At 37.9% G+C, this 12,521-nt stretch overlaps 2 protein-coding genes across 2 annotated transcripts in view; one reads left to right on the forward strand and one right to left on the reverse strand.

Moving 5' to 3' along the window:
• cenpp (centromere protein P) overlaps positions 1-12,521 on the forward strand; it is a 65,236-nt gene that overhangs the window by 13,577 nt on the left and 39,138 nt on the right. The window lies entirely within an intron of this gene.
• ogna (osteoglycin, paralog a) lies at positions 574-5,415 on the reverse strand. The gene is made up of 6 exons (XM_077009292.1): positions 5,157-5,415; positions 4,106-4,208; positions 3,598-3,762; positions 2,903-3,105; positions 2,293-2,385; positions 574-1,333 (listed from the first exon to the last, which is right to left on the reverse strand). The coding sequence occupies exons 1-6, from the start codon at positions 5,289-5,291 to the stop codon at positions 1,163-1,165; spliced, it is 870 nt and encodes a 289-aa protein (XP_076865407.1). The 5' UTR covers positions 5,292-5,415; the 3' UTR covers positions 574-1,162.

Consider the following 12,521-nt stretch of genomic DNA (forward strand, 5'->3'; position numbering starts at 1 on the left):
CCCCTTGTGAGGCGCTGTGTGGGTGTGTGTGTGTGTGTGTGTGTGTGTGTGTGTGTGTGTGTGTGTGTGTGTGTGTGTGTGTGTGTGTGTGTGTGTGTGTGTGTGTGTGTGTGTGTGTGTGTGTGTGTGTGACTTTTTTCCCCTTCATTGTAAGTTTGTATATTGGTCACTTTGCCAGCCTTTAATCCATCTCCAAATGACTGTTTCATGCTGCATTCATAATGTTGTAGGAGATTGGTGTATTGGTGTATTTATGGTATGGTGTATGTCAAAGGAGGAGTGAATTCCGTGACATGATGGCAATGAAAATGTGGGGGTATAGCTGCACAACCAATATGGAAACCATTCCATTATTTACTTGGAGCAGAGTACTGTGATGGCTGCCAGCTTGGACCAGCAAAGTGGAATATTATTAACCCACATTTTCCAGAGGTCTCTCTTTGTGCAGCACAAGAGTTTGCTTTACAGTTTGTGGAGAATTGTTTTTATTGTTACTTAAAATGAGTTTTATCTTTCTTAAGTGGAGCATTCTTGCATTGGTTTTATGAGTAATGACAAGAAGCCGTGGAAGCATAACTTTAAACAAACAAAAAAAGATTTATTACATTTTCTGTGGACGTCATGTAGCATAGTTATTTAATATAATGTTTTACTGTACAGCCTACTTGATGATTCACACATAGGTAGTAATCACTGTTGCGTCATCATAAATAGTTCTCAAAAGATTCAAAGTTACCAGGACAGACGTAGACCTACCACATCCTTTGGAGAAGCATGTTCTGTGTGAATGCTTCACTCTTGTAATAAATTTGTTAGTTTTCTTCATTTCAACCAGAGTAAGACTTCTTAAACAGTACAAATGAAAGTGATTCACATAATTCAGAGGAATGCTGGGAGACCCAGTTCATAAGGAAGCCATGAATTACTACGCAGCAGCTTTGACAAAAAGGGTTATATACATTGGATATATTTATATTTAAGTTCTATTTACAACAGTATTAAGAAAAAGCCAGGGAGACCAATTATTCAGTTATTCACTGATATTCTAATGAGGATGTCAAACATTTTACATACCCTGCTTTTGCTTCTATATGGAAAATTGGACAGGAAGCACTTTTATGTCCATATTTGGTCATGTCTGATGCATGTCTGACTTGCATATTCAGTGGTACCGTCCAATTGGCAAAGACTGGAGACACGTGAAGCTGTTTGGGTACTGTGCAAGAATGACCGGGTTTCCATCCATTCTGATCTCATTCATATTGGGGCGGATGTAGTAGGTGTCATTGCTTTTGCAGAAGGTATCGGTGTTAACAGTAGAAATGTTGTTGTTCTGTACAAATGGGAACAGAGTTTTTAAAAATGTATTTTAGATATTTACTTCTTTGCTTATTTAGTAATGATATTAATGATCTAATAAATAAGGATTAATCACGTGGTCAGAAACGTGTTTGATGTAATCAGGAGAAATTGGTTTAAAGCCAGTATTGTCATTAGTTATGCAATAATGACATTTTGAGTAACTAAACTAAAACTAAAACATGGTGACATCTAAACACATACAGTATGTAGAGGTAGTGCATGCTTGGTCAGTTTTATTTAATCTAAACACATACAGTATGTAGAGGTAGTGCATGCTTGGTCAGTTTAATGTAATCTAAACACATACAGTATGTAGAGGTAGTGCATGCTTGGTCAGTTTAATGTAATCTAAACACATACAGTATGTAGAGGTAGTACATGCTTGGTCAGTTTAATGTAATCTAAACACATACAGTATGTAGAGGTAGTGCATGCTTGGTCAGTTTAATGTAATCTAAACACATACAGTATGTAGAGGTAGTGCATGCTTGGTCAGTTTAATGTAATCTAAACGCATACAGTATGTAGAGGTAGTGCATGCTTGGTCAGTTTAATGTAATCTAAACGCATACAGTATGTAGAGGTAGTGCATGCTTGGTCAGTTTAATGTAATCTAAACACATACAGTATGTAGAGGTAGTGCATGCTTGGTCAGTTTAATGTAATCTAAACGCATACAGTATGTAGAGGTAGTGCATGCTTGGTCAGTTTAATGTAATCTAAACGCATACAGTATGTAGAGGTAGTGCATGCTTGGTCAGTTTAATGTAATCTAAACGCATACAGTATGTAGAGGTAGTGCATGCTTGGTCAGTTTAATGTAATCTAAACACATACAGTATGTAGAGGTAGTGCATGCTTGGTCAGTTTAATGTAATCTAAACACATACAGTATGTAGAGGTGGTGCATGCTTGGTCAGTTTCACTTACCTGAATGTGAAGTATGGTCACACTCTCTGGAATCATTGGAACTGCCTCCAACTGATTGTGTGCAAGATATAAATTTCTGAGCTTTGATAATTTCTGTAAGGAATATTCAGCACAGGTTAGAGTCAAAGCTTGAGAGGCTTCATTTGAAACTACTATCACAATAACTACATATATCCATGTTTGTGTGTGTGTGTGTGTGTGTGTGTGTGTGTGTGTGTGTGTGTGTGTGTGTGTGTGTATATATATATATATATATATATATATATATATATATATATATATAATTGGGACAATAGAAGGCATCATTAGGAGATTCAAACTATCCATTACTACCGCCACTAGAGAGCCTACACTGGCCAACTAAACTGGAAAAAATTAATAAATTGCAATTTTGAGTCTGCTTAGAATTCAAAGCAAGTCATAAAAATAACAGACAACCCTTGGCTCCTCTTCCTCAATTTAAGAGAAGCAATGTGTTTATAGCATAGAAACACAGAGTTGTTTGTTCAGTGAGCCCACCCCCAACCCCTGACTTTCAAACAGCCTGTTTGCTTCATGAATAAGGTGGAGCAGACATTTGTTAGGCATTACATAAGTCATGGCACTGTACCTTGAAAGCATTTGCTTTAACTCCTTTGGTCTTGAGGTGGTTGTGATTGGCGTTGAAGGAGGCTAGCTTCACTGGTAGCATTGGGAGCCTCACCAGCTGATTCTCAGCAAGAGAGAGGTCCTCCAGCAACGTAAGCTTTGTGAAGGCCCCATCCTCAATCTCAGAAATACGATTTCCAGTCAGGTCGATTCTTTTCAAAGTGACTGCAATAAAGTCAGTCATACAATCAGAAAGCTGTCCCCCGTTCAGAGACAACTTGTGCTGTTTAGTTTTCTGTTAGTTTCCCATACCACAGCAATGTAAATAAAAATACAGCCCCATGCATACTAGCTGTCTGAGAAGATTGCTAAAGAAATCTTGATCACTCGTGAGATGGGAGGTTTTTCTTCATGCTCTGCTGCAGACAAAGTAGATGAACACATGTTCTTTTTTCCTAACACACATTCTGAACTGCACAAAGCATTTCTGCTGCCTGGACATCTCAAGGAAGACAAGAGTCGAGCACAATCTGCCTGTTTGATATAGTGGGCATTAGGAATTTCACATTTTATTAAGTTTTATGATTTGTGTCTGAGCTGTTTTTTTTTCTTCTTCGTCCTGTTTCATGTTTATGCCTTATTGAGGAGTTATGTTCTGGAGTGAATAACAAGGCAAAAAACAATGCACATGTGGCACAGACTGAAAGAGGAACTCACCAATATCTCCAAAATCTTTTGCAGTTATCTTTTTTATCTTGTTGTACCGAGCATAAAGATAAGCTGTCTCCTTGGGAAGAGCAGGCACTGATGTCATATCAGGATCGACTTCCTCACAGTAGACCGATCCAGTCAAACACACACACAGCAGGCAGGTTGGAAGGTCTAGACATGGACATTGTGTTTATTACATATTTACATACCTCTTTCTATAATGAAGCACTACTTTGTAAACTTAATCACTTCACTTTTTAGCGCTTTGTTTGTTTTAAAGATATATTATAAGGAAGTTTTATAGAGAAATCTCAGTAGCTGGTTATTTTGGGAGGAATGTTTACATAGTACGCCCACTCTGTGTTCTTTTCATTCACACCTGCTCACAACCAGCCTGAATGCATGACAGCTTCTAATTAGGGTGCTTGACTGAGCAACAGGTGGTTACTGAACCACACAGCAATCATGAGTCATTCTTTTGGGAAACATGGCTCTAGTGTCGGCGTTCCCTCACCTGAAGCATCCCCGTCAACTGGGCTGGGGCTGGAGCTCTCGGGGGGGTCAGCAAGGAAGAGGGCATTTGTGTCTGCATTGTCAGCTGACACGTCTGTCTCTGCCTGTCAGGCAAAAATACAACTGATCACACAGCATGCAACAATCCTTTGCAGCATTTTCTCGTTTTAACCGTGATATCGCATATTTAAACGCCTTCTGTTTTTTTCTGCTTTGATCCGAGCTGTTTCCTAGAAGGCTTTACATGGCACCTGGTGTGCTGTATGGCTGGATTTCAGTGCTTGTCAGGACAAGTGTCTATTACTGTTTGGAGCACTGAACCCAGTTTATAGCAGAGCGGCTATGTGGGTGGGAGAGTTTTGGCCTGGGAAAGATCCTCTGAAGCTCCACAGCAGTGCTGAGTAATCAAATCAAGTCCTCACAGCTGCTAGCCAAGTGCTGGATCGCTGGGTTGGAACTGATGTTAGGTTAGAGCTTGCTCTCAATCAATACCGTTTACTCTAACTCTACAGAGTCTGTATAAGACGTTTCAGAAATGCTAACCAAAGGAAGTAATGTCAGTATGCAAGAGAAAGGAAACGGTTTCTCAGGTGTTGAACAGAATTATAAACTGATCAACACACATTTTATAGTGAAAAGGTGAAGGCGTTCAATGAACGTAGAGTAGGGTGATTTATCTCACTTTTTTGTAAGACTTAATTTACATTTCGCTTCATCTCAACACATTTTGTAAATAATCCAAACATAATGTTGACACATACAAATATGTTTTCTAAGTTTAAAAAATGAGAACTTGCATTTAATATTAAGTGATTGCAGCCAAATTAATGTTATATTCCCAAAATGATATTTACTTATCTATAAGCCATTAGTCTGTTTTATTATGTACAGAACTTAATGTGCTGTGTAATGCATTAATAATCATTACTTTCTGTAAATCTTTTGTATCTGAATAATTTTACTCTAAAATGCATAAACTAGAAAAACAGTCGTAATGGCTGAACTAAATGTTCTCATTTGCAAAAAGTAAATGAGAAATGCACTGTGCTTACCAAATGGGCTTGTTCCTTAAGAAGCAGGTCCTCTTTTGTGCTAAGAGAGTTTTGCAGATATTGTGTCCCTGAGGCTAAGCTCACGCATGATGCACAGACAAAAGTGCAAATAAGTGTTCTCAGTCTGGTGCCCATCGTGTCTGTAGATTCTGAGATGTATTCACTGCTCTGTTAAAAGCGTAAGACAGCAGCACAGGCAGTGGTTGGCTATTTTCTTGCTGCCTGTGCGTAAAATGTGATCTGTCAAATCAGTATTTAAAGCTACATGAGTAGCTGCCAGGGGATTCTTAAGCAAGAGTTTATGGAACAGACTTTAACCCTTTGCATTCTGCCTGTGGAGAACACATCACTGTGTCTCCGGCACGGTTTGGCCATGTTTGTGGTTTGAAGGAAAATGTGTTCTATTTAAGTGCCTTGAGAGCAATAAAAAGTCTAGTCAATTTCGCAGTGCTTTGAAGTCTTGCCTGATAATCTCATTTAATTGGTACAGTGGGATTTTTGTGGTGTCAAGACTTTACTAACTAGACATCTTTATTTATCATTTATTTTCTCAGAGAGCAATTGGGGTCCCATCATGGTCCTTGTTAAATTCAAGCCATACCAGCACCATTCCTTCCAGATGAACATAACTAATACATGTATTAAAACTCTTATGGTGATTTTCACCATAATGTGTGGCTTTACTTGCACTCAGGACAGCTGCAGCCTTGAATCTGTGACATTATCCATTAGTCACATTGCTGTTAACATAAACCTTGTTTCAATGGACTATTCTGTAGCTCTGCAGGTAATAAGTAGTTTGTTAATGGATTTAATTTGTCCATTCTGCTGTAATATCTAAGAAGTATAATTATTACTTTTAATAAACAGACACTTTACAAACATGTTTAATAGTGAACATGTCAGTTGTGTCCCCCTATGAGCACCTCGGGACAAGACGAGAAGGTCGCCCCCAGAAATAAACATTCATGAGATGGAAGCAAGTGGACCCAAACTGAGGTCTGTTACAGGTGTGTTAGCAATTAGGACAACTTGTAAAACGATTTTTTTTACTATACTGGGAATGATGCCAAGAGCAAGAAAATGTTTTTACAGTCCTAATTTCTGTAATGTATTTCTGCACCAGGGCAGCGTAGCTTCAGTCCAAGAAAGGATAAATAAAAACAACATGAGCAGAAAGGGGCAGTGACTCACATCCCACTACCCACATTACTGTAAATGTGTGTTGCATAATAACTGTACATCACAGGCTTAATAGACTATAATAAAGAAAACATTAAAAATAAGTCCATTAAACATGGATACTGTGACAGAATTAATTAGTATCACGTCTTACTTAGAATGTGCAAACTGCAGAATCTTCATTAAATTTGCCTTTTTGTTTGTTTGTTTTTTAAAGATTCTCAGCCAAATTACATATGCATTATATGCAAGAAGTCGAAACTCATCTTTTCACTGTTACTAGATTAAGAAATATCGAGACTGCAACTTCATTAATAAAATAATGTGCTCAAGTATGACCTCTGAGGGACTATTGCTTCTCTAAGTTCAGAAACTGTACAGCTGAAACATGAGTGTGTAACAGGCACCTGCCTGTTTGAGTAACCAGATAAATATGGTGCTCATCTTGATTTAATTTCAGGAATGTAATTTACCAAATGTTTGGCTAACCATTCAAAGTGAGGCTGAACATAGTTCTTCGTTATAAAGGGGCAATAGTCCAGATTCAAGAAACACCACCTCTAGTGGTTGAGTAGGCTAACACAATAATACTGGCACAATTCTAATTATTTATTTATTTATTTATTTATTTTATCTACCTTCCATATCCATGAATGTAAAGCATTCTACTAAGATCTACATTGGCCAGCAGTTAGATTTAGTTTTCTAGTTTTACCAAAGTTGTCATGACTTTAATTTTAAGTGATAAAGTGTTGAGGTATACTGTGTATTAATGAATTCCTTACTTACCAGGTTGTTGGCAAAAGCGAATCATGTGGTAGCTATTATCTCAGGGTGGGAGTGCTTGTATGCAGAAGCATAGATAAATGATGAGCATCAGAAAAAGACTGGAGCACTGCTCTCTCCAGTCAAAGAATTAATCTATTCTACTAAATTAAAATACAGTAAAACCTCAGAACTTGACGCTAATTTGTTCCGGAAGGAGCGTCGAGAAGTGATGCAGTCGAATTCCGAAACAATTCTCCCCATAAGAAATAACTGAATTCAGATTAATCCGCTCTCAGCCATCAAGTTGAATTCGGATTAATCCGTTCTCAGCCATCAAGTTGAATTCGGATTAATCCGTTCTCAACCATCAAGTTGAATTCCAATGCTAAGTCCGTCACACGAATGCCTTTTTCATACTTCTCTATGATCTCCTTTTTCAACTCTATTGTTGTTCTTACCATTTTCCTCTTCTGCTTTTCTGCTATGTCTTTATTGTGACCCATGTTTTTTGTCTAAAACAGTATAAAAAAACAACAAAAATTCAGCAAAAGCTTGGAGCACAGCTTCAAAATGGTTTAAAATCCGTTGAACAACTAATACCAACTAGTGGCATGTGACCGAAGCATGAACTATATTTTGTTTACAAAAGTCACATGAGCTGGGTCGGAAGTTTTGTTCGAGCCCCGAGGCAAAATTTTCTCTAAATTGTACAAAAAGTACTGAGGTGGTCAAGTTCCTGGGTTCTACTGTGGTAGCATTACATTTCATGTTTTTTCTTCTTAGAAACTAGTCATCTAATCATGTTACTTACACAGGTACTCAACATGTTTAATGTTTGGCCAAAGTAGACAGTGTTAGCATTTTACCATGACACCGCATAACTCTTGTTCTTATTGATGAGTAAAAATCTACGATTTCCTCCTCGAAAAACACTCAAACCAAAATATCAAAGGTATATATTTAATAGCAAAGAGTCTGCTGTTCACATAACAGCAAATCATGAGCTGAGTATGAATAGTGCTTCCTGATTTTTGAGATAGATATATATTTTTTTTTTAGGTAAAACAATCTCTAAATGTTATTGTCTAAAAGCAAAGAATTATGAGATTAAATTACTTCAGGCAAATGCTTACCTGTCAGGGCTTGTTATTCCAATTCACAATGACCATATATTCTTCTTGTTAGGGAAGTGTGGCAGACTGTATCCTCCAGCAATAGCTTGTAAAGAATTTTCAGAGCATCTAAATGAAGCATATTCATTTCTGCCTGCAAGTGATGTTTGCTCATGTGGCTTAATAGTCCAGCACATTGTGAAATAAAAAATGTATATGGGTCACCTGATATATATGTACATATCCTCAAATTAAGCTTGACACTCTGTATTCTATGTTTCATATATATAAGTCACAGCCCAGTAAGTATCTGGTTAGATTAATGTGAGCCAGTTACACCAGCAAACCCACATTACCACATTTCACAGAGGAGGTGGTTTGTTTTGGATCATGGTGGTGTTTTTTTGTTTGTTTTTCCCCCTTCTTCTTTAATGTCTACACACTTTCCATACTGCATCATTCTAAACTGCAGCTTTTTTATAGTGTTTTTGTCAACAGAATTCTGTTTGTTTGGAGGCATGAAGTTTGCATTTTGTTTGAAGCTCTTTGAGGCCATGCTATTATATTCTTCTACTTAGTCTTTAACACATGTCGATCAGTTCAAAGATTTTTCTGCATGACTGAAAGTTTTCTGTGGACATCCAGTATTGTGGTCTTTCATGGTTTGCCAAGCTGTTTCGTTTTGATAATCGTGCCAGTGTGTTCTTGCTTTTGTTTTGGCTATATTTAAGATACTTCTGACTTCACTGACATTAACATGACTATAGATCCTAGATCCAAATGCCCTGTCTAGAATCAAATCACAACTACTTTGTGCTGACTGTATCAAAAGGTGTGTGATTCCTGTATAGTTTATCTAAGTAAAACACAACTAAAATAAAGCTGCCAAAACGTTTCTGTTCGATACTTACGTAGCACTTTATTCTTATTTATCCATCTACATGACCAAGCAAACTGTAAGACACGGTTACCCATCTCTGTTGTGGTATTGATAGGCTAATGGAAATCAGTCCATCTAAAAATAGGGTAAATCATGAGACATTACTAATCATGGGGATAGATTTACATGTAGAATACATTAGTTTACACATTGGAACACATTGGTTTACTAGTTAGGAAATAATTGGACTTTGCATCCAGCCAATGATCTCACAGATTAGTGTGATGTAATGAAACTTATGTGGCTTTTTGTAAATATGGACACGCTTTACTGGCAAGTATGGAATTTTATGTTATAAAAACTTATGAAAGTTTTTATGACTACTACTTATTTATAGTAAGCAATTGTAGAGTTTCAGAGTCTCCCAAAAACTGTTTAATAGAAATGTTGGCGGTATTTAATTCTGTTAGCCTCCTCTGGGACAGCACTGGTTGTGTTTGTGTGCATGTGCAGACTGAGGAAAAACTAAAGAAATCACTGAGAAATCCAGTTACTGAGATACGATCCAGCTGTCTTTATCAGATGTATAGGCCTTAATCTGATGTAAGAAATCAGAATTTGCTGTTTACGTGACCACTTGAATAATCAGGCAACTGCAGAAATCAGATTATGATCAGATTATTAATTGCATGTAAATGCACTCATTGTGACTGATATACAGTTGTTTCAAGGTACTGGGAGCAAAATAGGTTTTGGACACTTGTTTATGGTTGAGATCCTTCTGTCTTTTTATGTTGATTATAATGGACTGTCTTAAATTTGTTGTATGAAAGGTGTATGTGATATCAGAATTAACCAGACAAATCACTCCATCAACTAAGAACAGCCATACACCACAGAATTGAGAAAAAGCTATTAATCTGTGTTAGGGCTGGTTGAGGTTTCCAGACAGTTGATGTTTTTTAAAGATAGAGTTGTTCTTCAGCGATAGCTTCAGAAAAGATGTGGGAGATCAGGTGCAGGAGACCTTTTGCAGTTCTTTTGCAGTTTTCATGAGGTTTTTCCTGCCAGTCAAGGCTTTCCCTTTAATACCAGCATGGCTGCACAGGTTGAAAACTAGGCTGTGTTCGAAGTAGCCTACTACATACTGCATACTGCACTCAGTATATACTGGATACTAGAGGTGTGCCAAAAAATCGATTCATATATCAAAAATCGATTCACATTTACTACGATTCAGAATCGATTTTAAATGTCCCAAAATTGATTCTAAGTCGTGGTGAGACTTTACACAGCATGTTCTGGGACACACTCATGCGCGGAAAAGGTTCAAAACACATGGAGGAAAGAGATATTCAACTTGTCCGGTCTTCATTTAAGGCAAAAATATGGGTTCATTTTGGTTTTTACCGAATGCCGGGGAATGCGGTGAGCACGGGAGCGTTAATATAGAGAAGGGTGAGAAATAATATAGAGAAGGATGGACCCAAGTGCCGGCTCGCAAGATCAAGACGTTTGACACTCGTCACATGTATTAGCGAGAGGGAAACGCGCACAGCGACCCAGAACGAACAAACAAAACAACACGGAAGACTCGATGCGCAAAAGAATAGAAACCAAAACCGTGAGGGCACAGAGTAAATAGAAACAAAAAACCAATGCGGAAAATACAACGCGTGAAAAATAACACTGAACCATAGTGAGACGGAAGGAAGAAACAAAATAACAACAGTAACTAAAAAACAGCGCGGATAAATGCAACGCGAAAACGAAACCAAGGACACCAGCAGAAGTAACTGGCAAAAAACGCTGCAGCAAAATAAAACCCTTCTCAAAAATAAAGGCAAAACGGATAGGAAGAAATACAGGATTGGGAAAACTTGAGATGAGTCAGGAAGCGACGCATGAGATACTCGAATAAGTAAAGAGAAAGCATAACAGAGAGGTGGCGAGACACCATTAAACGATAAGCAATCACAGAGAAAGCAGACTGGCTGAGAACGTACGGTTACGCCGGTTTAGTCTGGGACTGACTCTGGTGCCCCTAGCGACGGCTGGGGGAACTGCATCCGAGTCAGCCCTGACAGCTCGCAAAATGAAGCTCAAGAATTTTGGTAACAACAAAAACCATTTTATTTTACCAAAGCACTTAATTTTTGTTAATTAAATGTGAAAGACACTTAATTTTCTGTATTTGTCGTTCTGTCTTGCAAAGCAGACTGTAGTAGATCATGCAGATTTTATAGACTGAAGCAGACATTTTTATAAATCAAATCGTTTTTTGAATCGAAAATCGTTTTGAATCGAAAATCGATTTTTGAATTGAATTGTGGCCCCCAAAATCGGAATCGAATCGAATCGTGAGATAGTAAACGATTCCCACCCCTACTGGATACTGCATACTGGTCCTCGTAGTTTCCTGTATTATGTGACAAAAGCAAAGCATACTACGGGGTCATGTGAACATAACGTTGCATGATGGGATGCTGTACACCACGAAGATAGCTCTGTTTGCGTACTGGAATATTTTGCGGAAGTAGCATGTCATCCAGGGATGTTTCACATACTGGATACTGATTTGGGGCCCAATCAGTACGCCAGTAGTATATAGTAGGCTATTTCAAACATGCAAGCATGATCTCACAGATTAGTGTGATGTAATGAAACTTATGTGACTTATGTGAAAAATGATACATTGGATCATTTTTCATATTGTGCTACCTGGTATCTGATATTTTTTTTAATCCCAGGTGAAGTATTTGAAGAGTTTGGGGCAAAGAGGAAGGCACTTGCTCTGTTCATTGTGAAGCTGAGATTAAAATTAGTGAAGACCTCTTTATCTATGAGAGAAAACTAGATTATTGTGGTTAAGAGATTTTTCAAAGATGTGGTATTAGTAAAAGCTTTTGCTGAGATGGTCTGAATCTTACATATATAGCTTGAACATTTAAGTGATGGATGTGTCCTGAACATGGGGAGCACTTTAAGCTTAGCATGGTTGTGGTACATTACAAATGGAACTGACACACTCCTTCATGCATTCATCTGAGTGCACTTTTTGGATGCTGGAGGCACCAGAAGGGATGAGACGCCTCATGACTCCTGTTCTGTCTCACCGTCCTGTTCTATGTCCTTGTCAGCATAACTTTCATAAGCAATATCAACATATCTTTTATAAGCAAAAAAAGACTATGCATTGACTATTGTATGACCCATAATTTGGCTTGTTTTTCCTGATTTGATTAGAACAGAGATACACAATAATGATATGAGAGACAGAGTTTCACTTGCATGGGTACACTTGGGCATAGAAAACAGTTGTGACCCCTGTTTCACATCTGCAAACCATTATCACAGCTGTTTTTGTATTGTTGTTTTAACTGTAGGTCCTGTATGTGAGGTCTATGACTTAGTATAACAAAA

The sequence above is a fragment of the Brachyhypopomus gauderio genome, chromosome 1 (genome assembly GCF_052324685.1).
Source record: "Brachyhypopomus gauderio isolate BG-103 chromosome 1, BGAUD_0.2, whole genome shotgun sequence".
NCBI lineage: Eukaryota > Metazoa > Chordata > Actinopteri > Gymnotiformes > Hypopomidae > Brachyhypopomus > Brachyhypopomus gauderio.